The 26952-nt window shown below is 51.5% G+C and overlaps 1 protein-coding gene and 1 long non-coding RNA gene across 7 annotated transcripts in view; one reads left to right on the top strand and one right to left on the bottom strand.

The window, feature by feature from the left end:
* Positions 1-41: 41 nt before the first annotated feature.
* On the bottom strand, positions 42-11968 carry LOC147577816 (uncharacterized). 5 transcript variants are annotated; one of them, XR_015254510.1, is made up of 4 exons: positions 9834-11968; positions 6707-6878; positions 310-405; positions 42-158 (listed from the first exon to the last, which is right to left on the bottom strand). It is a non-coding gene; the product is annotated as an uncharacterized LOC147577816 (long non-coding RNA). The 5 variants fall into 5 exon arrangements; XR_015254513.1 differs by lacking the exon at positions 310-405 and having other exon boundaries at positions 9834-10399; positions 10859-11961; XR_015254511.1 differs by lacking the exon at positions 310-405 and having other exon boundaries at positions 9834-9972; positions 10212-11957.
* Positions 11969-13415: 1447 nt separating this feature from the next.
* The window catches only part of CAPZB (capping actin protein of muscle Z-line subunit beta), a 133627-nt gene continuing 120090 nt past the window's right edge, over positions 13416-26952 (top strand). Inside the window, exon 1 of one of the 2 annotated variants that reach the window (XM_025912809.2) lies at positions 13416-13560. In XM_025912809.2, the coding sequence (XP_025768594.1) occupies positions 13471-13560 (90 nt within the window). In that variant the 5' untranslated portion in view covers positions 13416-13470. The remainder of the gene's footprint in view (positions 13561-26952) is intronic. The other variant, XM_025912807.2, reaches the window with a different exon arrangement.

Here is a 26952-nt window from a genome sequence, read left to right as displayed (position 1 = left end):
ACGCTAGCTGCCGAAACAAACAACCTCCAGTTCTCAGTGACTTACGACCATACAGGTTTATTTTCTCCCTGAGACAATGGGACTGTGAACTGTCCTGGGAGGGGATTCAGGCTTCTTCCATCGTGGAGTCTTCTCTTGCTTCCTCTGCATTCGGCTGGCTGATGACCAGAGAGAGAGAGAGAGAGAGAGAGAGAGAGAGAGAGAATGGGGCAGGTTACAAGTGGCCTTTTGTGGCCATGCCTGGAGGTGGCTCATGTTACTTGCTCCCACATTCCATTGGATGAAACCAGTTTCATGACCACAACCTACCTCGAAGGAGGCTGGGAAATGCAGACGATGTTTGCATCCGGGAAGAGGAAGTGGAACAGGTGACCTGCCTGTGCTACGTACCTACAGCAGTCATAGCTAGTGTGGAGCAAAGAATGAAAAGTCATCCAGATGAAGCCAACAGAACTACAATGGCAGTTGTCCGGGGAGTGGCGCCTAACAGAGAAGTCTGGCAATTGGAGTTTGCTTGATACGGATAGGTTTTACATGGGGTCAGACCTCATAGGATCTGAAATCAAGTATGTCTGTTCCTGCCTGGCTGTTTCAAGCTGTCAAACCAGTGAGCACCAGTGAGGGTTAGAAATGAGCTCCATCCCTACCGTCATCACTCTGGGCCTCTGTGCTGAATCAACCTGACCCATCATGCCCTCTGCTTTTCTCCTTTGCATGCTGTCCCCCACCTGCCTACCTTCAGACTTGGTGATTCATTTTCCCTATGTACAGTCACTTTACCTGCTGGGCCAGATATTTGCAGTCACTTTTCTGCCTTTGACCTCTGCTTTTCTTTTCGGCCAGAATCTGGAGTCTTTCTGACCATAATGACATCAATTGCCTTCAATAAATAGGTCGTTGGGTCTAGCCTGGTCCTGGGAGTTAACAATCTAAATCAAGGACCTCTTATGCTATGCACTCCATTGGTTCCCTTGACTAAAAAATAAAGCTAATGTTTATGTTTATTTATTTGGAAGGATTGGAGCTTATGTAGTGAAGAGAATGCCATTTTCTTTCAAAAAGATTTTAAGTCCTATGTAAAGTTAAACAATGCTTTACATGGTTCTGAAATCCTTTTCTTAAATGGTATCTTTGGAAAAGCAGGATTGTTTTATTTTAATCAAGTCCAATTTGGGGCGTCTGGCTGGCTCAGTCGCTTAAGCTTCCAACTTGGCCTTGAGTCATGATCTCATAACTTGTGGGTCTGAGCCCCGCATTGGGCTCTGTGCTGACAGCTCAGATCCTGGAGCTGCTTTGGACTCTGTGTCTCCCTCTCTCTGTGCCTCCTCCCCACCCCTGCTCACACTGTCTCTCTCTCAAAAATAAATAAACAATAAAAAATTTAAAAAAATCAAGTCCAATTTATCAGGTTTTTTTTTTTTTTTTTTTTTTGTAGCTAGTGTGTTTTGTATCCTGAGAAACTTCTCCCTGCTCAATGTTGCAAAGATTTTCACTCATGTTGTCTTCCAGGAGCTTGAGTTTTAGCTTTTTTTAAAAAAGATTTTATTTTTAAGTAATCTCTACAGCCAACGTGGGGCTTGAACTCATGACCCCAAGATCAAGAGTCACATGCTCCTCCAACTGAACCAACCAGGTGCCCCAGGTCTGTGATGCAGTTGAGTTCATGTTTACGCATGGAATGACGTAGGAGTCAAGATTCACTGTTTTCTACATGGATCTTCAGTTGTTCTGGTACCATTTGTTGCAAACACTTTTCTTCCCCCACTGAAATACATTGGTATCTTTGTCAAAAATTATTTGGATGTATATGTGTGGGTCTAATTTTGGACTACTCTGTTTCATTGATCTGTGCGTCTCTTCTGCCAATGACACACTGTTTTTATTTCTACAGCTTTGCAGTAGGTCTTGAAATCAGGTAGCAGGCGCGTCCTCTTACTTTTATTTTCCTCCCTTAAGAGCCTCACTCCAGGTCTTTGCATTTCCAGATACATTTTATTATAAAAAAAAATTTTAAGTTGTATTTATTTATTTTGCGAGAGACAGAGCACCAGCAGGGGAGGGACAGACAGAGAGGGAGAGAGAGAGATTCCCAAGCAGGCTCCACACTGTCAGCAGGTTTGGGCTCGAAACCACAAACCGTGAGCTCATGACCTGAGCCGACTGAGCTACCCAAGTGCCCCTCCATGTACATTTTAAAACCGGCTTGTCAATTTCTAGAAGGAAAAAAAAACTTGCTGGGATGTTTAATTAGATTGCACTGAATCTATAGATTGTCAGAATGAATATCTGAACAATCCTGAGTCTTCCAACCCATGAATAGGGGACATCTATTTATTGAGCAATGTTTTCTAGTTTTCAGGGTACACAGGACTTGTATATCTTTCATTAAATGTATCCCTAAGTAATTTTTAAAAAATTTTTAATGTTTATTTTTGAGAGAGAGAAAGAGAGAAAGTCAGTGAGTGTGAGCAGGGGAGGGGCAGAGAGAGAGGGAAAGAGCAAATCCGAAGCAGACTCCAGGCTCCAAGTCCGTCAGCACAGAGCCTGACGCAGGGCTCGAACCCATGGACCGTGAGATCATGACCTGAGCCAAAGTTGGATGCTTAACCGACTGAGCCACCCGGGCGCCCCATCCCTAAGTATTTTTTTGTGTGTTTTTCCTTGCTTGTTTGTTTAAGTAATTTCTATGCCCAACATGGGGCTAGAACTCATGACCCTGAGATCAAGAGTCATATGCTCTACTGACTGCGCCAGCCAGGCGCCCTCATAAGTGGTATATAAAAAAAAAATTTTTTTAACGTTTATTTTCTCGAGACAGAGAGACAGAACATGAACGGGGGAGGATCAGAGAGACAGGGAGACACAGAATCTGAAACAGGCTCCAGGCTCTGAGCTGTCAGCACAGAGCCTGACGCAGGGCTCGAACACACGGACCGCGAGATCATGACCTGAGCCGAAGTCGGACGCTTAATCGACTGAGCCACCCAGGCGCCCCTCATAAATGGCATTTTTAAATATTTGATTTTCAGTGGGTTGTTGTTCTGATTTATTATTGCACCGTTTCACTAGACTGGTCCCTAAGTCCCGCCCCTATACCAGCTCCTACGTCCGTTCTGCATCTGGTCTAGTTTCATTTGCAACATTGCAATGTCTGATTGGAACGCGGGATGAGTGCTTTGGAGGAGCTGAGGTTTGCATCCCGGACGACTGTGCTTGGAGGTTCTCTGGCTCATCTTTTGACAGGCTTCATTCACAGGGCACCATATCCCAGGTACTATGCTAATTATTAATGAGAGGACTTGGAGTTTCTGTCTCAAGGAGCCCTGAAAGCAGAGGGGACAAATTGCAAGTGAAAAGGTGTGCAAAACACAGGGTTTCCCGGAGAACCCAGAACAGGAGGGTTCCCAAACTCAGCTTCTGAGGGGACTGTCAGAAAAAAACTACATGGCAGAGGCAGGGTCAGCCTCAGACACATTGTAGAGGCCCATCCCAAGCCTGGTGGGTGGCTGGCTGGCCAGCTTAATAAACCAAACATGAATTCTCCCAAGTATGCGTGTAAAAACTCCAACAGCTGGCCCACATGTGAGAGGCCTTTCTGTAACTCTGAGCAAGACCCCACAGATGGTCAGGATACACATAGTTCTGGTCTAGCAGAAGGCAGCTGTGAGTTCTCCAGGTACCCCCTAGGAGAGCAAAAACAAAAGCCCTGAGATGATGGTGTCTAACCTCGGACTAAGAGGTCCTCTTGGCACTGACTTTGGGGATATATTAAAAAGAAGTGGATTGCAGGTGGCCTGTTTACTTCCCTGCTTCTTGCCACGTGTTCTTGCAAGATGCTAAGGGGTGGAAAAAGTTGATCTAAGCTGTCTAGCCAAGGCTCCTCTTCTACTAACCACACAGTGTCCCGTCTTCCAAGGAAATCAGGCTGTTGTTTTGCCGGTACTCAGTCCTGCGTAGGGGTTCTATGATACAAATTTCTGAGACCCAAAACGTGCCTGTTTCATTGCTTTGCATGAGTTTACCCAGAATGCATGGCTGTAATAACCATCTTTTTTTTTTTTTTTTTTTTCTATTCTCCAGCATCCCTTTCTCCTTCCTTTGGTCACAGTACTCCAATTTCCTCCCATCACCAAGGAAACGCCCCGCCCATGATCACATCCCCATTCCTGCCAGCTTCAGGGGTGGGCTCATGACTGAAGCCAGCTGGTCACCGAAGCTAGGAGCGTGGTTGAGATGGTCTAAGGAGAGGGCACAATTTAAGAGAAGAGCCTACTATTGAGCCACAAGGGACCCCATCGTTTAATGGTTGTGTAGAAGAGACACAGTCTGCAAAGAACACAGAGAAGGAGCAGTCACAGAGGTAGGATTAAGACCGGGAGAGTCACACGGTGTCCTGGAAGCCAATGGGAGAAGGTGCTTCAAGGAGAAAGTGCCCAATAGTGTCAAATGCGACCAGAGTCGAAGGAGGTGAGGATTGAGCAAAGCCCATGTGTTTTCGACATGGATGTATGGGCAACCTTGGGGTCATTTCTATGGAGGAGTGATGGCATAGGATAGGAAGTTAGGAAGTCAGAGGACAGCCTGACAATTCTGTAGCTGTGGAAGACGGGAGATAGGCAGTAGGCTGGTGTAGGGGTGGCTTTCATGTAGACCTTTTTTTCTTTTTAAACGTGAGATGGAAAGTACTTAGGGATGCTTAAAAGCACAGCAAAAGCATCTAGTTGAGAGGGAGTAGTTGAACAGTCTGGGAAGAGACATCATAATTGAAGTGTAAGGTTCCTGTGAGCAGAGAATCCCCAAGAGGGAATATCGTTTATAGCATTTCCCAAACTTACTTGATGGACCAACTCCCTTCACGCAGAGTTTATTTTGATTAGCGTTCTGCAGAAAGTGCTGTGGCCCAACTTAGGTTAATGGTCCATTCCCAAACCCATTAGTATGGCCAAGGCCATACTTTGTCTTCAGGCAATCAGGATCCTCTCCTCTGGAGCTGGGGGTGGCCTCAATTCTCCCCAAACTAAAGGTCTGAGCATGAGAAAGGCTTGAGTCGTAGAAAAGAGAGGATGCCCCAGAAGTGACCTCTGAACCAGCTGAACGATGGGGAAGATGACATTACCAGGTGGTGTTCCTTCCTTCTGATACTTTGGTAACAAGACCCCTAAATCCCACTGAAACTGTAGTATATGGAATTAGAATGTTCAAGGAATATGATTGAAACCCCTTGCCTATAGAATTCAGTATAGAGAGAGGTTAAAAGCTGGCTAATCCTAGTGTTCTCTTGTATCTCCAAAGACACAGTAAAACATCTAAAACCACTGTTAGTAATCCAAGAAGATCCCCAATTCAGAAAGCAGGCCTGTTAAATCAAAGGGGATTTAGGAGCTAAGCAAGCCCCAGTCCCCTGAGATGGTGTGCCTTTATTAACCCACTATTTCCAGCTGTGGGGACTTAATGAAAAGGAGAAGCCACGTTGGGCAAGCTTCTGGGTAATTCCTGCTCTACTGTGTCCCGTGTTGGCTGATAAGCATCGCAAAAGATTCGACGTGCTGTGGAAGGCTGTTTCTCTGAGGTCAAGATGGCTTTTTCTTTCCTCGGCTGACAGTACAATTTGGCTCGGGGGTTTCCTCCCACCCTGCCTCCACTCCACTTATGGGCCCCTACTATGTGTAAATTGCCTTGCTATGTGCTATGTGTCGTAGCATCACCTTTTGGCACTGACAAAACACTTTATTACACATGATCTCAATTTAGTGATGCTCGGGACAGACGCTGAGTCATAAAGAGTCACGATAGACTCGTCCATGCGTTGTCTGTGTGACCTTAGGCAAGACATTTCTTTAAAAAAAGTGTTTTTTTTTAAATTTTTATTTATTCTTGGGAGAGAGAGAGAGCACAAGCAGGGGGGTGCAGAGAGAGAGAGACAGAATCTGAAGCGGCTCCAGGCTCTGAGCTGTCAGCACAGAGCCCGACGCAGGGGCTCAAACTCAGGAACTGTGAGAGCATGACCTGAGTCAAAGCTGGGTACTTAACTGACTGAGCCACCCAGGCGCCCCTATGCAAGCCATCTCTAAGGCTCAGCTTCATTTTTCATAAAATGGTCAAAATAGAAGTTCCTAGCTCAAAGGATTGTTAGGAGGAATTAGGGAGGTAATGCATGGGAAGAGTGTAGCATGTAGTAAGCACTCATTTAAAAGTAGCCGCACTGGGGCGCCTGGGTGGCGCAGTCGGTTAGGCGTCCGACTTCAGCCAGGTCACGATCTCGCGGTCCGTGAGTTCGAGCCCCGCGTCGGGCTCTGGGCTGATGGCTCAGAGCCTGGAGCCTGTTTCCGATTCTGTGTCTCCCTCTCTCTCTGCTCCTCCCCTGTTCATGCTCTGTCTCTCTCTGTCCCAAAAATAAATAAATGTTGAAAAAAAAAAAAAAAAATTAAAAAAAAAAAAAAAAAAAATAAAAGTAGCCGCACTGGGGCGCCTGGGTGGCGCGGTCTGTTAAGCGTCCGACTTCAGCCAGGTCACGATCTCGCGGTCCGTGAGTTCGAGTCCTGCGTCGGGCTCTGGGCTGATGGCTCAGAACCTGGAGCCTGTTTCCGATTCTGTGTCTCCCTCTCTCTCTGCCCCTCCCCCGTTCATGCTCTGTCTCTCTCTGTCCCAAAAATAAATAAACGTTGAAAAAAAAAATTAAAAAAAAAAAAAATAAAAGTAGCCGTACTTTGGGACACCTGGGTGGCTCAGTCAGTTAAGCAGCCGACTTCGGCTCAGGTCACGATCTTGCGGTTTGTGGGTTCGGGCCCCGTGTCTGGCTCTGTGCTGACAGCTCGGAGCCTGGAGCCTGCTTCATATTCTGTGTCTCCTTCTCTCTCTGCCCCTCCCCGGCTTGTGCTCTGTGTCTCAAAAAGTAAAGAAACATTAAAAACAGAATTTAAAAAAAAAAGTAGCCATACTCTATTGGTCGATCTTGGTCCACTCGTTCACACAAGAATCACTCCTATGATGTGGCTACTACTATCTCACTTCATAGACCTCCATTGAACACCTGTTACGTTCTAGATACTGAACACCCAGAGCAACCAAAAGAGTATGTAGATACAGACAAGGAGGCGTCAAAGGGAACTCAGAGGAAGCCAGAGCACCGAGAGGGGTGCATCAAGGAGAGTGACCGATGCAGCAAACACCATGAGGTCAGCTGTAAGATGAGACCCCGAAGCGACCACTGGCTTCTACGACATGGTTTCCAGGCCGACGGGTGGAGGCAGAAGCTAACCCCAGACTGATCTGAGAAATTGGAGTTGATGTGGGAACAGCCATTGCAGAGAACTCACAAGGTGTTGGGGTGAAGGGGAGCAAACAAATGGGGAGGTGGCTATAAAGAGATGTGGGATCAAGATTTGTGTTGTTGAAACTTCTCATGATACGAGATATTAGGGCATGTTATTTTGTGCAGGTGGGAATGATCCAGTATGGAGGGAGAAACTGAGGATTAAGGAAAGAGGAATCCGGGGTAGGAGTGGAGATGTCAGCTTCGATGGGTACACAAACCCTTCATTCAAAAGCCAGAAGGCAGAGAACGTGGCTAAGATGCAGAGTTGTTGGTAGACCAGAAGGTTCTGATTCATACTGCTATGTCTGTGAAGTATGAGGCAAGCCCGTCGCTTAGAGTGAAGGATGAAAAGGGGACCGAGGGTCAAGGCTGATAGATCATCCTCGCAGAGTAGCAAGGGGGACAGAATATGGCAGAGGTAGCAATCCTGCTAGCCAGGATTGAGGGCTCATTTGAAATTTGTGGACATCAATCCGGAGTGACACCAGTCACTTTCAATTTGCCAGCAACGTTCCGACGTTCTGAGGCAGGCAGAGTGTTGGGGAATAGCCAGGCTTAACAAGGTTGGTGCCAGTTAGAAGAAAAGAGAGAGGCAAGGGCTTACTGGTTTTTGCAAGGAAGTGAGTGTAGCGTTCATTACTAAGCTGGGCGAGGAGGGAGGTGAGCGTGAACGGGAAGACAAATGCAAAGACCTGGCAGGGTCGAAGGTTTGCAGGGCTTGATGAGGTTGAAATAATGCTTGCATGTGATACTATAGTAATGAGGTTAAAGTCGGATATGAGATATTTGCAATTGTGTGTTCTGCGACTGTGCAATTATGGGCGGGAGCAGGTTCAAGGTAAGACTGTGGGAGCGGGTACTTAAGGCAGAGGGAAGGAAAAACTCATTGGTAAGGAAGAAATCCTTGAGGAGTCAGTAAGATTTCTGATGGATTATGCTTACGGATGCTGAAGTCATAAAGGTACAAGAGGGGAGGAGGTTAGTTCCTGAGGGCAAAAAAAGGAGAGGTGGCCGTTGGAAAATATGACAGCATGAACTTCAAGGGGGGTTGGGTTTTTGAAAGAGGAGGGGGGGGAGAAAGAGTTCTAAAAATATTTATGGTGTTTGTTGCTGCTAACCCGCAGCCCCTGGCAGGCTGCCATGCTTAATGCCCATGGCCCCATGGTCATGGCAATGGTTGACGGGTCAGGGGTAGGATCCAACGTGTGGGGACTCAATCTGGGATCAGCCGGGGATCTATCCCACAAGCTGCCATCATTAAGACATGAGATGGGGCCATTGGATTCTGTCGGGATTTGAACTATGAAACAGAAAGATACTTTGCCAGGTGATAGAGCAAGCTGACGCAGCGAATGAAGGAGGAACAAAGACCACCAGGATAGACCCCAAGCAGGCTGAAATGTTGCGGGAATAGTGGTATAAGCAAGCTGAGGGTGCAGGACCGTAAAGAATGTAGCAGATGTATCCAAAGAAGCGAAAACAGAGCTGCATGAGAGAGACCGAGGGGGCTGTCCCCCGAGCCTCTTGTCCGACGTGACCTTTTTTTTTTTTTTAAATTTTTCCCCTAACGTTTATTTATTAGAGACAGAGAGACACAGAGCATGAGCAGGGGAGGGGCCGAGAGACGGACAGACACAGAATCAAAAGCAGGCTCCAGGCTCTGAGCCGTCAGCACAGAGCCCGACACGGGCCCGAATTCATGAACCGTGAGATCATGACCTGAGCCAGAGTCGGGCGCTTAACCAACGGAGCCACCCAGGCGCCCGTGTTTATTTATTTTTGAGAGAGAGAGAGAGCACGCAGGGGAGGGGCAGAGAGAGGGGAACAGAGGATCCAAAGCAGGCTCCGTGCTGACAGCACACAGCCCGATGCAGGGCACGAACTCAGAAACCGCGAGATCGTGACCCGAGCGGAAGTCGGATGCTCAACCGACTGAGCCACCTAGGTGCCCCAGATGTGACTTAACTTCGTGAGCAGCGAAGCAACAGGATCAGACTTAGGGTTACGGATGTGGGCTCTGGTCCCAGACTGCCTGGCTTTGAACTCATTAGCTATGTGATCTGGAGCAAGTTTCTTAACCTCTGTGTGCTTTAGCTCTCTCATCTGTGAAATGGGAATAATAAGCACTGACCTCACAGGGTTGTATGAGGATTAAATGAGAAAATACAGGTAATGCATTTGGAACAGCAAGGTTCCCTGTCAGTCTTATTTTTGAACAGTAAACAGTTCAAGTGTTATTCTATCATAAACCTTTCACTCATACTCTTATCCCCTGCCTTTAAGAAGGGACAGCACCTGGAGTGCCTGGGTGGCTCAGTCGGTTCAGCGTCTGACTTCAGCTCAGCTGATGAGCTCGTGGCTCGTGAGTTCGAGCCCCGCGTCCAGCTCTGTGCTGACAGTTCAGAGCCTAGAGCCTGCTTTGGATTGTGTGTCTCCCCCTCTCTCTCTGCCCCTCCTCAACTCACACCCTGTCTTTCTCTGTCTCTCTCAAGAATAAAAATAAAAAAAAGGACATCACCTTCTCTTCGTCCTCTTGCTACCCTCCCAGGTCACTCCTTCTCAGTCTCCTTGCTGGTTCCTCTTTATCTTCTTGACCTCTTCTCCTCTACATTCACTTCTTAAGTGAACTCACCTGGATGTCTAGGGCCCTTCAGTACCTAAAAATATCATTTCTTAGCTAATAGTTCTCATACCAACTCTAACTTCTTCCCCAACTCCAGACTTCCACATCCAATCACTTGACGTTTGCATTCAGAGCTCCAACGGGCATCTCAGACATAACTTGCCCCAAACTGACTCTTACCCTCCCCCCACAAAAAAGAAAAAAATAACCACCCAAAATCAAAACAAACGCCTGCTCCTCCTCTCATCTTCCACAGATCAATAAATGGCTAACCCTTCCAGTGTTGATCAAGCTAAAAATCTTAGCATCATTCCTGACTCCTTTCTTCTTCCTGTGCCCACCGCCAGGCCATCAGCAAACATCCAGAAAGGGGTCTTCCCTTGCTGCGTCCACTGTGTCCCCAGGGTAGTAGGCACCTTCGTCTCTCTGCTGTGTGACTTTCAGTTTACCTCTTCGGGCCTCTGTTTTGAGGATGAAGTGAATTATTATTTGTAAAGTGCCTAACGGTGTTCATCACGTAGGAAACCCCATTTAAGTGCTTTTTAAATAAATAAAACATGCCTTAAATAGCTTTCTACCGGCCCTAGCCCCCTACAGTCCATTCAGAACACAGCAACCTCCTGATCTGCTCAAGCCTAGGCCTGATCGTGTCACTGCTTGGTGTCCCTCCGACCTCAGCTTCCAGGGCTCTCCCCCTAGATAAACTGGGCCGCCCAGTCCATGGGCCTCCTTGGTCCATGAACACACCAGAGACTGTCCCCTTTGGGTCTGTGCCCTATCTGGTTCTTGTGCCTCCCTGTGATCAAATGTTACTTTCTAAATTAGCCCTCCCCTTGCCCCACTTGGCTAATCTGCCTGCCTATTCCCTCGCCCTGAGTGTTCTCCACCTCAAATCACCACCTGACACGATGTTTACTTACCAGGTGATTGTCTTTCCTCCAAGGGTCCACCTCTATCACGTCATGGACTGGGACTGTCAAATTCATTACTCTATCCTTAGAGCCTAGAACAGTGCTTAGTATACAGTAGGTGCTCAATAAATGCTTACCAACTGAAAAAATTCTTAAGTCCCTCTCTCTTTGAATTCCCGTAACACAGGCCTTAATCACTTACTTGTATTGATTTTGATGCCAGTGGCAGCTTTTATTTGACTCTGAGCTCCCTGAGGATGGGGGCCTAGGACATGGCCTGACCTGTGGTAACAATTCCCGCCATTTGTGCAACACTAACCAGTTACAATCCTGTCGCAGCTGACCTGATTTGATTCTCACAAAATAGAGTGAGCAAGCCAGGGAGGGCAGGTATTATCAGCACGGCCAGAATCCTAGTTCTGCTTTCTAGACCAAGCTCAACAGATAGTTGAATGGAGCGAGTCAGAGAGAAAAAAGGAAAAGGAAAAAAAAAAACTTTCTGAGTCACTCTGTGGAGTGAGGCAACCCCACTGGGCGACTGGGCTGGTTCTCTGTAGCACATTTAAAAACACTCGTAAACGCCTAACATTTCCTGAGTCCAGTTTTCTAATCTCTACCTGCGGGGTCCTCACAGCTACCTGCGGCAGGTAGCTCTGAGGGCATCTTCACGTCGAGTGCAACTCTCTTTCGGTGCCCCCAACAGGGCCTGGTATACAGTGGGCGCCCAATGAATGGCGTGGCCTAGGGCTCCTTTTTTTTTTTTTTTTTTTAAGAGATTCGGCTCAGGTGCAGCGACTTGATCCAGGTCCCCACGTAGCAAGTGGCGGCGCTGCGATCACACCTCGGGATCGCTCGGACGCTCTCCCCGGGACCGACCGGCCCGCCGCAACACCAGTTCCGGGTCCGCGCGGGAGACAGCGGGTGCACCGGGAGGGGAGGGCAGGGCCTGACCCCTCCCAGTCCCAGGGCCCCCTCGTCCCCGCCCCGGAGGCCCGCGCGCACAGTCGCTCCGCCACCCCCGCCTCGGTAGCCACCGGGTGCGACTTAGGGCGTGGGTGCGGGCGGAAACCCCCTGCCGGCCCCCCGGCCGGGCCCCGGCTCCTCGGACGGACCCGCCCACCCCGCCAGCCGCCGCGCCCAGCTCCGCCCCGCTCGCAGGCCCCGCCCCTCACTTCCCCCTTCGGCGCTCCTCCCCCCCGCGCCGCGCTCCATACTTGGCGATCGCCGCGGCCCTGCGCGCTCATTGGCCGAGAGCCGGCTGCGTGGGGGCGGGCCCGGGCCCGGCCGGGGCGGGGAAGGAAGGTGGCGGCGGCCCGGCGCGGGGGGAGGGGGCCGCTGACCCGGATGTTCACTCCTGGGCACCCGGGGAAGTGGAAGCGCCGGGCCCTGCTGCGGGGGGGAGAGCCACAGACGCCGGGACCGGGACCGCAGCCGCCGCCGCCACCATGGTAAAGGCCCGACGTCACCCTCTCCCAGGCCCGGGGGCCCCGCCGGAGCTCGTGTCCCCCTGCCTCCGCCGTCCTCCCCCACCCCCCGGCCCGAGAAGGGTGGGTCCCCCGGGTGGGGGAGGGGCGGGGTCTGGGACCCAGGTAGACACCATCGCTGCCGGCTCGGGAGGGGGCTGCCGGCCCGGGCGGCGGGGCTGGGCAGCGACCCTGCCTCCCTCTCCCAGCCCCCGCCCTTGGCTCAAGCTGGAGTCCCACTCTCCGCCTCTCGGTCTGGCTAGTCTCCCCCGCAGCCCAGGTTAGACCCTCCTGGACCCGTGGTCCAGGCCAGGCACCCCCTCCGGTGACCCAGGCGTGGTCCCCCTTGCCCCTGCCCACGGCCCGGGCTGGATCCTCTTCCCCCGTTCCTGCGGCCAGGGTAGGCCTTCGTTTCTCCCTCCCGTGGCCCAGGCTGGGCTCCCCTCCCTGTGGTCCGGGCTAGGCCTCCGTCTCCCTCCGACTCTTCTCCGTGGTTTCGGTCTGGGCCCCCGTCAACGCCTCCTCCAGTGGTCCCAGCCTAGATTTCTTTCCCCGCTCCTCCAAGGCTTCAGCCTGAGCCTTCTCTTCCCTCCTTGGCCTTAGTCTGGACCTCTCCCTCCTCCGTCCGTGGCCCCCGCCTGGACGTTAACACCCCCCTCCCATCCTCTTCCCCAGACTTCTCACCGCCCTTAGCGTAGCTTCCGTCAGCCCCCCTCTGTCCTGGCCTTTACCCTCTCTCCAGGGCCCTGCTCCCTGCCCCCGACCCAGGTGGTCCCTCCCCTCTACCCATGGCGAACCTGCTTTGCCGCCTCTGGAGCTCTCCAGCCCGGGGGAGGGTGGTGGTCCCGAGGCTGTGACTTCTCAGGCGGAGGGTTGCCCCCTTCTGGGGAGGCCGCCTGGACCGAGCGAGGGAAGGGCGGGCACCTGTGTGCCCGGAAGGCAGGAAGGCAGCGCCGCACTCTGCGGGGCCCCTTCCGCGGCCGCGGCCGCTGCCCCCGTGCGGTGCTTGTGGGGCGTCGTGCCGGGGCCTGAGTGGGAGCAGAGGGATGAGGACGGGGGGAGTCTCCGGGGCAGGAATGAACGCACAATCGCCCTTGTGAGGCTGCGGCCCCTGGGGGGGACCAGCAGGCCCCGAGGCCAACAAACGGCCCGGACACGATGCAGCACAGCAGGCGCAGCCTCCCCTTCCCCCTGAACTGTCAGCTTGTGAGGGTTGGAACTGCTGATTATGGAGGTGCCTCAGATCAGGTGAGCCAGACACCGAGAGAGACAGCTAGCCAGTTCCACTCGTGGTGTTTGTTTTAGTCATGGTGGCAGGTGCCCTGGGTCCTCTGGATGGCCGGAGGTTTCACCTGGGCCAACGCAAGTGAGCCTGCCCTACCTCCACCTTGCAGCCTCCTGCAGGACGGGCTCTCTGCCCAGACTGGAAGGCCAGAGGGCTTCTCTGCCTCAGATGGTCAAGGAACCTTTGGAGATGGGCTGACAGAGCTCAGGCCACCCACCTGCTCCTCCTGCCTAGTGCAGGCAGATGTTTGCGTGTGGACTTTGGGCTTCAGAGTGTTTTGAGGGTCTCAGTTTCTTGTTTCATGAAGAGATGTGGCTGCTGAACCAGGATGACTAATTAAGAGTGGCTGTGTTTTTTTCTTGGTGCCTTCCTGTATATTGATTAAAAATCGCATTTTTAATGCGATTGGACTTCTCTGATGGGTGTTTTGCTGGGAGGCGGCCCCGCCCCGGGCCTGGGTGGGGAAGTGTTCCAGGACAGTGTTGGGTGAGGACTTTAAAAGTGGGGGGAGGTTTAATCAATTTGCTCTTGGGGCAAAAGCAGGGAGGGGAACATGGCCAGGCGGGGCTGCTCACGGCAGCATATCTGGCAGGGAGGGGCATCTTGGCTTAGCCCCAGGTGCCCGATTCTCCAAAGGTAATGGGACAAGGCCCGTAATGACCTAGGAGGAGCAGCACAGCGACATATGATGCTTCTCAGGAGTCCTGTATTTGGGTTTTATTTGGACAGTCTGAAAGAACCGTGGAGGAGCTGGAAGAAAAGGGCTGACCTTTCTTGAGGGCTACTAGGTGCCAGGCACTGTGCTGTGCAGTTCAGCTGTATGAGCTCCTTGAATCCACACGGAGCCCTTTGAGGGAGTTAACTGTTCCCGTCGTACAGGTGAAGAGGCTGCCGCTCGGTCGTGGAGTAACTTACTCCAGGTGTTGCTTAGCCAGTGGAAGCACATCTGTCAGCCTCCGACCTCCGTCCTCCCCACTGTCCCGGGCTGCTGCTGTGCCAGAAGATAGGAAGGACACTGTTTAGAAGACAGAATAGTGGGCTACTCAGCGATGGCAAGGGAGCAGCAGCATTTACTGAGGACTGGTTGTGTTCTGGGTCCTTTGCACCGGAGACCTCACTGAACAGAGCAGTAGTCATTCAGAGGGTGGTACAGGTGGGCTTGGCACGGGCCAGGACAGGAGCTCTTGGAGGGCAGGGGTTTTCCCCTGTGTTTTCCATGGCTGCACCCCTGGGGCCTAGAACAACACCTGGCGCTGAAGGAAATGGCTTTTGGGGTGTGTCTTATGTCCATGAACTCAGCCACTTGGGTTTTTGTACTCATTCTCGGGAGCATGCTGTTTCCCCTAGGCTTCTGAGTAATTTCTGACTGCTGCTTGTCAAGTCAGTCCCTTGCATGAATGCTCTAATAATCCAGACTGGTCAGTCGGGCTGGGACACAAGTGGTGACGTGGGATGTTGGAATAGGTAAATGAGTTAAGACCACCGTGTTTATTTTCGGTAGTGTGTGACAGTCGAGAAAACAAGCTACATCTCAGTTATCAATGGAGGGGAATAGCAGTTCGAGAATCTAAAATGCATTGGACTTTGGAGTAAATGTCATGATTTTTGTTGGCATCGGTTAAGAATGCATAGACAACTTTTCCTTACGTAGCTGTAGCTTCTAAGTCAGGAATGATTGTTCTAACTTAAGAGTTCTGATTCTGGTGCTAGATGGTGGGGCCCCCTCATGAGTTGTCCCTCCAGCTCCCGGATGGTTTTGCCTGACAGGAGCTGATAGGAGAGGCCTGTCACATTGTTGCAAGGTGAAACAATATAGTTGACACTAATGTGTCTTGGCTGGTCTCCTGGTGTAGACGAGAGACAGTTCAGCTCGGACCCCACATGGACACACAGTCCCGTCCGTTTAAACCTAACTGGCCTCTTTGGTGGAATGCTTGAAAAAAATAGCCAACAATCGATAGCTTGAGATGGAGATGATAAATCATAGTTTGAAAGCAGATATTCCTATTTATAACTCGGAAGTCCCATGGAGAGGACGGATGACTGGCAGGCAGCCCGGAGAGATGGTAGCTGGGCAGGTACATAACCTTCCAACTCCCGCTTCCCAGGCTGGGCGATGCTTGCCGTTAGGCAAATACAGCGGTGCCTTAGGGGGTGCCCGAAGCTGTAGGATAGCATTAATTCTCTGTGTATTCAGTGCCTCCTTTATGCAGCGTTCTGTGCCAGGGACGCAGTGATGACCAAGACGAGCGTCCATCGCTCACAGCTTACATTGTTTGGGGGGTTGGGGGGGGGGAGATGCCACTTCTACCTAAAGTTTAAGGGGGAAGAACCTTGACTGATACAGCCGCAAGCCATTTGCGTGAGACACAGCAGGAGATTTAAGAGAAGGTTGGCTTGTGCCAGGCTTCACTCCCAGACCTTTCGGAGTGTGCCTGTTCTTCCCTCTGCCATAACTGTGGAAGTGAATCCTCTCCACGCCAGCACCTCTCCTACCCAGAACTGTAACGCTGTGGTGCCGTGGAAGTCCCGCCCTCCCAACCTGGGGAGCGGCCACTGATGGAGAATCTACTGTGATGCAGAAACGTGGCTTAGATTATAGCCCATCCCCCATCTTACCTGCGTGGAACCTTGAAGCTCGAGAGGTTGAGTGACAGGTGTGAGTGGCAGGCCTGGGACTCCAGGCTGGGGCCACCCGACTCCCGTGCTGGACACTCAGTCTGCTTCTCAGAAGCTGTGAGCCTGCAGTACAGGCTCTGGGCCCCTTGCTCTGTGCAGCGGATCCCAGCCGTGAGAGTGGGGCGTGCCAGGCCGGAGGATGCCATCACAAGATGACCCACCTTAGGACCAGCTAGAGCAATGCCATTTCCAAACCTAGGCTTTCAGAGAGCCGTGTTGCAGCGTAAGGAGGCGGAGATGTGCACTTATAGGGCACCAGCCATGTGCATGCACTCTGCTGCGAGCTTTAGCTCATTGGATCCCTGCATCAGCCCCGCCGGGATGGTTCAGCCTTGGGAGGGGGGCAGCACAGTATAAGCAGTTAGGACTTCGGAGCCAGACTGCCTTGGGATAATAACAGGACCTCCTCCTAAGGCTTGTTATGGGGATTAAATGAGATAATACACGTCAAGTGCTTCTAACAGCATCTGGCACATAATTGGATGCTATTGTTGTTATTATCACCCTACTACAGATGAGGTTCAAAGGGGTATGTGGGGAGTCCCTCTGTAGCCGTTAAGTGGGGGACTGGGTTTTCTGACTCCAGAGACAGACCCCTTTCCTCCACTCTGTACTGCTTGCTGAGGTTTGCTTGGCTTTGGGCTGTGCTTCGAGTGAAGAGCTTCCCTCACGGAGCCCGAGTCTCTACTTCACAAAAAAGGCTTCCCGTACATCGGACACTTGTGTATTGTCATGGCCCGCTGCTGTATCTCGGGCCTGTGCCTGGTGGAACCCCTTACGGACCGAATCCTTGCCCTCTTCCCAGATTAGAAGAAGAGGGTCAGGACTGGGGACCGAGCACGTGAGCTCCGTGAGAGCAGGGCGCTCATCTGTTTGGTGCCCGCTCATCACCCACACCTTGCACTGGTCACCTGGCACTCGGTGGGCGCTTCAGCAACACCAGGCAATGCAAAGTGAGGGCCGAGAGTCCTTGTCCTGTGTTTGCCGCCTGCACCACAGAACGTGGGCTTTGGAGCTGGGCCCAGGCGGGTTGGAGTCCTGCCTCAGCGGTGATCGGAAGCGGGAGTACTAATCTCCCTTGGCCTCAGTTTCTTGATCCGTAGCACGTGGGTAACATTTTACGGGGATACCGGGAGAAGGAAAATTGCAACGTACTGAATCCAGTGCTTGGCACACAGTAGGTGGTAGCTACGGTTATTATTTGTCTTATTCTGCACACTGCAGAGTAAGGGACACAGACAGAAGCCATAATCCCCGTTCTCTGATCCGCAAGGGGAGACCAGAGGCATCCAGAAGGTTTCGTGCAGCAGGAAGGACACAGCATGGAAAAGGCTTTATTGGCAAGGGACACGTGTCTGCTCGGCCTGCATTCCACTTCCTCCAGGAAGCCCTGCAGACCGCTCCGGCCCGCAGGCAGCTTGGGTGGGGGCTGGGTGTGAAGCCCGGGGAGACCTTGCCCAGGCAGAGAGGATAGGGTGGGGTGCAGTCAAGGAGAGGCCATTCCAGGCCCTGCCTGGAACAAAAGCAGAGTTCAGGGGTCCGGTCAGTCTTGTGAGTTTGGAGATCAGCCACGGAGTAGACGGAGCGAGTGGGGGGTGCCTCAGTCCTGGGAGTCAGCTGGGGAGTGCCTGAGTTGCTAAGCTAAGGAGTTTGCATTTGATCTGGGACAGCGTGGAGCCAGTTAAATATTTGACGGGGCAGGTAGAAATTTGAGGAGGCTGGCAGAGTCGTGGTATTTTAGGAAGCGTCATCTGGCCCTGGTGTGTACAAAGGCCCCAAGAGGTGAGAGAGCGGAGGGAGGCATTCGCCAGCACCAGCCTGTGGGGTTACGAGGGTCCCAGCCCTTTGTGAGGCGCCCGGGGTACGGAGAGGAACACATGGGCAAGAAAGATGAAGATAGGAAGGCAGAGTGAGATGCCGTGATTTACCACCTCTGGGTCTGAGAGGGACATTTGTGCCCCCAGAGCTCACTGGTGAGGCATTGTGATAGGCTGCTTTATCATTGATCCAACTTGCTATTTCTGGTCAGCTTAAATCCTAGATAGTACTGTCTGCAAAGCCTTGATATCCTACTAACAACTAAGCGGGGATTTTAGTCTGGTTAGCGCAGCATTCCTGTATCTTCGGGTGGCCCCCAGTTCCACTCCGCTTGCACAGCCTTAGGCTCTGGGCAGGCAAACACCTAAGACCACCGGTCCACAGGGGGGCGGGGAGGGGGGACTGTGCATGGTGGCCGCGACCATAACAGGAGCTACTTTTTGTTGACTACTTTTGAATGCCCAGAGCAGTCCTATGAGGCAGGTTCTCGTGTTACCCTCGTCATGCAGGCGAGGAAACCTAGGCCGCCTGGGCAGTTGGACCCCACAGCCTGGGCTCTGGGCCCCCGCGCTGCTGCCTCCCGGCGTTTCTTCCATCCAGCCGTTTGTCGTGTGGATGCTCACCGAGCCATCAGATAGACCTAATAGGATATGAGTCTTAGGCGGAGGAGGCGGGTGGAGACAGGTTAATTGGAGTCTTGACAGACTGGGGCGCATGTCTGGGGCACACATCATGCAGCAGCAACCGGGGTGGGGTGGGGTTGGGGGAGTCCACATCAGAAGGGCTTAAGCTTAAGGGAGCCACTTGCCTTCCCTTCTCCCTGCTTCCTCCTCTTCCCACCCCGCGTGTTTCTGGCCGGCTTGGAGGGCAAGTGCAAGCGTAGTGCCCCGTGCCCCGTTGTGCAGAGAGCCCCTGAGAAGTAGAGTCCTCTGCCCAAGGCCGGCAGTCTTTTTTTTTTTTTTTTTTTTTTGAGAAAAAGCTTGCGCGTGCAAGCCCGGGAGAGGGGCAGAGGGAGAGAGAGAATTTTAAGCAGGCTCCACGCTTAGCTCGGAGCCTGATGTGGGGCTCGATCCCACGACCCTGGGATCGTGACCTTAGTTGAAACGAAGAGTCTGACGCTCAACCGACCGAGCCACCCAGGCTCCCCAAAGGCTAGCAGTCCTTAGGGCTTGCAGCCTGGTGTGCCCTGGCCACAAAGATCTCACCACGCTGCAGACTGCCAGCAGTCGTTGCCGCTTGCTCAGCCCCTGAGCTTCTCACCCACTGCCTACAACTGCTCGTGAAGCTTCCTGTCCCAACCCTGAACTCACCAGGACCCTTCTGAGCAGGGACCTGCCGCGAGACCAGGATGTTAGTATCATCGGGACTTAACTGTTTCAGAGTTTTCTCCAAGATTCAGGCAGAGGACTCATTACATTTAATGAGTGAAATATCGATCGTTTAAAATCCTAAGTTATGAAAAGATACTTTTGCACGTGCTCTCTGTGGGCGGCCTCCCAGTGGAACTGTGTGTTTCCTGGTGGTACCAGACGCCCTCGTCCTTCCTCGTCGCCCATAGCCGTGATCGGTGGCCGGAGGGTTCGGGTCTGGCTTGCTTCTCAAGGCTTCCCCACTGTGAGGTTTGGCCCCAAAGGGGTACATCAGATTTCCCATGAACGGGCTTCCTGCATAGAATTTCGGGCTAAGAAACTGAGAGGAGGAGCTTTCATTACCCCAGACTCCTGGTGAAGAGTCTGACTGTAGGCACTACAGCCACTGAAGGAGCTATTCTTGAATTTCTGTCTCATCGCTGGCTTTTTTTTTTTTTATAAGATTTTTTATTTTAAGTAATCTCTACACCCAACATGGTGCTGGAACTCACAGCCCTGAGATCCAGAGTCACACGCCCCATTGACTGATCTGGCTTTGATTTTATCAGTCCTTTGTTCCGCTGCTGAGCACAGCTTGCCTTGTGACTTCCCGGCCGACCCTGGGGCTGGAGAGGGACCCATCACTGAGGAAGGAAGACCCCTACGTGGCAGTGGCCGGGCTGGGCCACTTTGCGTGCTTTGCTCTTTGAGAATTTCCCACCCGGGCTGTCCTGACTTCCTTGCGTATCCTCCTCTCGACGGCTCCCGTGTTCAGATCTCTTTTGGCCATAGTGGGTGTGGACCTTTGGTCGTCCTGAGAGTTGAGTTCTCTGACTTGGTCCTGAGGCGCTTGTGCAACAGGAATTGGAGGTGCCTGGGTTAGCAGTTTTCACCCCATGGGTTATTAAGTATTCCCTCCTGGGTTCTCCGTGCGTCTTCAAAGTGCCTGCCTTCTGCACTGTGTTGGATGCACACAGTCACGGTCTTTAATTCTCTCAACCCAGCCCTGGGAGGGTGGTTTCCTCACTGTGCAGATAAGGAAACTGAAGCTCGGAAAGGGTTAGTGGCTCGCTGCAAGGCCCCCAGGTAGTCAGTGGCAGAGTCAGCATTCCGGTGCAGGTCCCTCCCACTCAAAATTGCATGCTTCTGGAATTCTGCTATCCTGCCTGTCCTGCATGGACTCACCAGGATGCTTATTTTATAGATGAGGAAGCTGAGGTCGAGAGCGGTTCCCCTGCGGGTCCGGCCATGGTGGCTGAAGCCTGGGTTTAGACGTTAGAAGATTTTGTTGGTTCGGGTTGTTAAAATGAAAGGGGATGGGTCTTTCTGAGCTGTAGTCTGTTTTGGGGGAGCTACCTGCTAAACCTTCAAGTGACAGATCTGTCTTGACGTGCCATCAGTAGGGTCACATCTTGGCGTTTTGGGTAGGACAGTAGTTCTTGGTGCGTATCCTAGTGATTGGGACAGCCCCCCACTGACACTGTTGGTTGCACAAAACCTTGCAGGATTCCCTTGACCTTTTCCTCTGAAGGCCCAGCCCAGCCCTGGGCGCCACAGCCTGCCGCAGGTTGCAGGGCCTCTGAGGAGAAAGAGCCTAGGGGCCCAGTTCAGTAGTTCTATGACCTTGAGTGGCTTCAGTTGGTGACTCTCCCAATGCCTCAAGCTGTTTCTGGCCCTTAGGAGGGAAGGGGCACAATAAGTGCCCCCTCGGAGTGTGAGTGCCACACAGTGTTCCATTGTCCCTGGCACATGGGCCATTGCCCCATAGTGTTTGTTGAATGCATGGATGTCTAGTAGGCCCTTAATAAATGTGAGGGCCCCTTCCCCGTGAGGTTGAACTGTATGGAATTGCTGTTTTCCTAGGTCAGAAATGGCCGATTGTCAGCACTTCCTGTGGTTTAGCCCTACACAGATGGAACGCTTTGAGCAGGGTGATTCCAAGTGTGACACTTTTCTGGCAGTCCAGAGCCAGTGTCGGGCTCCCACTTGTCAGTTTCACTTTAGGTAGGGGTGACAAGAACGGAAGGAGCTGAGCAGGGTCTGCCTCTGAGATGGGGTCAGTGCACCCGTTAGCTGTTCAAGCCACCCTGACGTTGAAGGTTGTCCGGAGGCACTGGCAGCGGTGGGATCGGGATTTGGTGGCAGCAGTCATCCTGATGGCTCTGAGCTTCGCTGGTGGCTCTGCACGTGGTGGCCCTGAGCACTGGGCGCAGAGTCACATGGCTGGCTTGGAGTTTCCGAATGATCCCAGGCACTCTGGATTCTGGAGTGCAGGGACAGTTGAAGGGCAGGGTCTGGAGCCTGAATTTAGATCCACACCTGCAGACATGGTAACTTCCTTCACTCTCTGCCTCAGTTTCCTTGTCTATGAAATGGTAAAATTACAGGTATTTCTGATGGATTTTGCCAGGGTTAAATGAGTGAATACATGTCAAGCCCGACGTGGTAACGTTATTAACAACAGTAATAAGGCGGTGTTGTTATCGGTGCTGTGGACTTGTCGGTCACGTGCTATCGCAGCCGAATGTGGAAACTCCCTCTGCTTTGTATTAGAATACCTAGCTCTCAGGGAAGTGCTTCTTGGGTAGCTCAGTGGAAACGCTTGTTACTTACGGGCCTTGTAGAGATGCACCTGACTATCCCTGAACAAGTTGTTTGGAAAGGTACTTTTGTTCCAGCTTATAATCAAAGTCACTCTTCTGGAAAATGGCTTAGTTTTTTCTTCTCCTGGCATGAGTGGCCAACCCTGGAGGGCCAGTTACATTTGGTATCCAGGGTCTTTGAGTGGAATGGGGCATGATGCTTGTCATTCCTGCCTCCCCCACCCCGGGACTGTGGTTATTTTCTGAGCCATTTTCGTCTTTCTGAACAGGCAGGTGTTCGTAGGTGCTCCCAGCTTCTGCTAGTCAGTGCTGCATTTGTGAACTGCCACAGACCTGCGAGACTTTGCTGCCTCAGGCACCGAATGTTTTGTTTTGAGGGCTTGTGTTTGATTTTTAAGGCATGTAGAGTGTTGGGGTTTAGGGGTAAGGAGGCAAAATAAAGGGAAATGGGCAGAGAAAACACTTGTTGGGAGGCAGCCTCGTAAGGTATAGCAGGAGACTCCTGGCTCTGATTCCCACCGTGGCTGCTTGTGAACTGTGTGAGCTTCAACTAGTTACTTCATCTCTCTGAACCTCAGCTTCCTGATCGGTACAATGCCCATAACATCTACCTCTTTACAGGGTAGAGGATTAAATAAGAACACTGTTTACACAGTGTCCACACAGGAGGCCTGTGTGGTTCATTATTATCTGTAGGGACTTGATCATTCATATAATATCATTCATATAAATGAGCACTGTTCTATGGGGAAGAGACTTGGGTTGAATCTGAAAATCCCTGTAGTGAGAAATACCACAAATCTGAAAAGCAGATGTAATGATCACACTAAAGGGAGGCTGTGCCTTTGTGGCTTCCAGGTACCTTGCTCTTGGACCGAGCAGCCCTCTGTGCCTTGGCTTAGAGGCTTCATCACCCAGGGGGACTTGCATTGGGCCAGCCCCTGTGTGCTGAGCATCGTGGATACCATCTCCTGTGATCTGTACCGTAGCCCCATTTTGGTCACCGTGCCCCCAACACACTTTGCAGATGTGGAAATGGAGGCCTAAGAAGGGAAGAAGTATCTTGTACAAGGTCACACAGCTAGTAAGGGGCAGAGGTGGCCTTTGAACTTGGTCTTCTGATTCTAGATTCCATTCTAGAATCCTAGGCTGGTCCTACGATGTTGTTTTTATGTACAGAGGAAAGTGTTTATGTTGATGGTTGTAACCAATGTTCTTTAGTGCTTTTATATGTTTTGCAGCTCAAAGCAGACTATGTTAGGCGGCTGCCCCTGGTTTTGCTTTGATGACTTGGAGCCCATCTTAAGATGCTACAAGAGTGAGCTTGCCGTGACTGTAGTTCTTCATTTAAAGGGAAACCTTGTTTCCTACATTGTAACTTCTAACCTTGAATTACTCTTAAGACCCTGAGCACTATGTAGTCTTTACTGCCACCTGTCCTGTCTCCTCCTTTCTGTGCATATCCAGCTGGGCTCTGAAATAATGCACTATTGGGGATACAGTAGTTGTTTGTGACCAAGCTAGCATTTGAATTCAGGATCAACTTACTCCATGCCCTGGCTGTGCTGCACCTGCAACTAGGGCCAGAAATGAACAGAAAGACTATGGTGGTCTGCCTACCTATGTTACCAGTGGAATTAGTCCAACCCCAAGAGGTAAAACCAATCTAAGGTACTGAAAGAGGTTCCTGATCTTAAGGAACTGAGAATGCCGGGCTGTGGATGTCGGCACCTGCTTGCAGGATGGGGAGGGTCTCCATGGCCTCCATTCATGGCAACCTCTATTCCTTGTTGTCTTACTTGGCACTTGGTGATACGTCTGGAAAATGGGCCCAGTCTTCACATTTTCTTAACGTTGATTTCTTCATTCTTCCTTTAAATCACTTTCTCCAGAAGTGATTATTCAACTGCCACCTAGATGGAGTTCCCTTGTCCTCCTGCCCGCCATAAAACTGGTACCACAGGGCTGTAAGGCTTTTTCCCCTCTTGGCCATGGACCGCGGTTTCTGAGCTTGCTGAATCCCAGATGGAGAGCACACAGAAGCATCCTGGGCGTTTTCCCCAGGATCCTGCTTTTATTTTGATTCCACAGTATCTGTTTGGTACATATTGATTGTCGAGAAGGCATTTCTTGAAATAACAAGCAAGTACTGGTTGCCATGGTCCCCAAGGAAGGGCCCTCCCATCATGTGACTAATCGGTAGAACAAGGACACAGAAATAGTGTTGGACCTCCATAGGATGAGCTCAGAGTGCCTCGTGAGCCATTGAATTAACTGATAAAACCCCATGAGTTGAATTCCATGACATGGCCCGGTGTCTCAGGAAAGGGAAAAAACGATTTCCAAGCCTCAGGTGATGGGCCATGGGTCCTAACGAGTACAAGCGGATTCTAAGGCGACTGAAGCATTTAGCAAGCCCTCAGAGTTAACAAGGAAAGGAAGGCACCAGCCCTATTCTACTTAGTACTTAACATGCATTATTCTCTTTGGCCCCTAGAATTAGCTCCTAAGCAAGGGATCCTGTGAATTTCGGTCTTTATGTAAATGATAATTATGGAAATTTAGAGACTTGATGTAAATTGCTAATAAATGGCAGAGCTGGGACTTGAACCTGGTTGCTATGACTTTAAAGCCTTTGCACGTAACCTCTTTGGTCACGGAGTTTTGCTGCCCACATGAGGCTTGTGGCTCTCCCCCAGATCCCACAGTACATCACTAGGGCAATTGGGACTGGCGTCCTGTGTCTGACACACTAGAATCTGGACTCTGTGTTCTCAAGTGGGCTGTTGCCTTTGCTGCTGCCTGAACTCAGCCACATTTGAAAACTCCTCTCTGAACGTGCTTCTCCAGTGACCCATGCAAAGACCACACTTTTCCAGCATGACGTCCTAAGAGAGTTTCAGCTCAGACGAGCCCAGAAAGCCAGTGCCCTTAGTTACAGAAGAAATCTAGGGACAGGTCTGGACTCAAACCCAGATCCCTTTGGTTTTGGCTCCTACTTTGTGGTGTGTCTGTAGGAGACGGGAATCACAGTGGCAGGGCACTGGGGAAAGCGAATGACAGTCGGTTGAAAAATGGTGGCACGGTAGCACAATGGTATATAATACAGCCATTAAAATGTGGTGGTGTCGAGGAAAGCAAAGCCCGGAGTCGGGCTGTTCTGTCTACATCTCTCTCTAGGATGTTCATGTTAGAGTGCCTGCCTCATTGGGGCTGTGAGGATTCAGTAAACGACCGGTTTGCAAGCCTTTTGCTGTGTCTTAGTTGCAGTGGTTACTGATTATCTGTTTATCTAGATGCACACATGTATGTTTTCCCCTCCTTAGAGTCACTTCCTTGCAGTAAACCCTCAGGAGTGGGTTGTGGGGCTAAGGAGAACGAGCATTTTTCTCCCCACGCGTCTTTCCTGTCCCTTTGCCCTCATAACTTAGGACAGCCTCTGCCTCGCAGGCTGCCTCCAGGCCCTTGGATCTGACCTCACCCCCTTGCCTCGCCAGCTTTGTTTACGCAGTCTGGCTTCCTGTTCTGGCCAAGCTGAGAGAGCTCCTTGCTTTCCTGCAGAAATGTCCTATCTAGGGGTAGCCGCCATGCTTTTTGCGACAGCATCTCCATATCAGAACCAGTCATTTTTCTTTAAATTACTTCATTTTTTAACTGAAGAAACTTTGTCGTTACCCTGAATGGAAAACCAGTATCAGTTGCCCCAAGTAGAAAGTATCCGTTGAAGTAAACTCCTGTAACTGTTGGTAGAAGAGATGCTCATCTGAGGACCACGTAAAATTGGTGACCCTCAGAGCCTGGCTTGCTTCTCTCTCTGGGCCTCGGCTTGCAGCATCCCCCTCCGTGCCTTCCTCCCTTCTTCCTGCGTCCACCCCGCTTGCCTCCAGGCCCGGCTCTGTCCCCTCGTGGCCACCAAGCCTTCTCTGACTACCATAGCCCTCCACATCCTGTCTGCCCACCATCCATCCATCCATCCATCCATGCAAATATTCAACAATGCTCTGGGCTCTGCTGGGGGGGCGGGCATAATAAAGACCATTACTGTATCTATAAGGAGACCAAGTGTCTGTCCAGAGAAGCTGTGGAATGGAAGATAATCGCTGGAAAGGGGTGTGTGCGGGTGCAGCGAAGAGGATTCGACTGAGCAGGGACCACAGCAGAGATTTCAGGGGAGAGGCTTTTGTCTGAAGCGAGATGAAAAGACTCATTTGCCAGGAGGACGGGTGGTGGAGACCCGGCAGGCAGAGAGAATGGTACGTGCAGGAGAATGTGGCCTGTTCAGCGGAACCGGCAATCGGCAATAATTCAGTCATTGGAGCCAGAAGGGTAGGGGTGGGAGAGCTTGACATGACCCAGCAGGGGTCCCTTGTGAAGACGTCCTGTGTCGTGAAGGAGGCTCCGACTTCACCCTTGTCCATTTGCGTGCCCCGTCCACACCCTGGCCTGACCTGCAACACAGCACAACCCTTACCCATGAGGTTTAGCTGTTGACGCTCTCGTCCCTGGAGTAGGATTTGCTGGTGGTTCAGTGCCCTTCCCCCCATCGCTGTGTGCTGAGTGTGTCCTGTGCTCTGTGCCGTGTCCTGGGACACTCCGCTGAGTGAGGGGAGGGCCTTGCCTTAAAGAGCCCACAGCCTAGTGGAGGAGACCCATGGCCATCTAGTTGGGTGTGAACACCAGTGGCAGGGGCCCTGGGAAGCTTCCTGACCCCGTTCCCTGCCACTAGGGATCCCTTTGGAATCTGACAGTATTATTTTTTTAAAGTTCAGCGTTTTTCCTTTTATTTTATTTATTTATTTATTTTAAATTTTTTTTTAACGTTTTTATTTATTTTTGAGACAGAGAGAGACAGAGCACGAACGGGGGAGGGGCAGAGAGAGAGGGAGACACAGAATCGGAAGCAGGC

This window comes from Puma concolor, chromosome C1 (genome assembly GCF_028749965.1).
Source record: "Puma concolor isolate L17-30 chromosome C1, mPumCon1.1.hap2, whole genome shotgun sequence".
Lineage (NCBI taxonomy): Eukaryota > Metazoa > Chordata > Mammalia > Carnivora > Felidae > Puma > Puma concolor.
The sequence above is the reverse complement of the archived record's forward strand: the minus strand, read 5'-3'. Positions and strand labels throughout refer to the sequence as shown.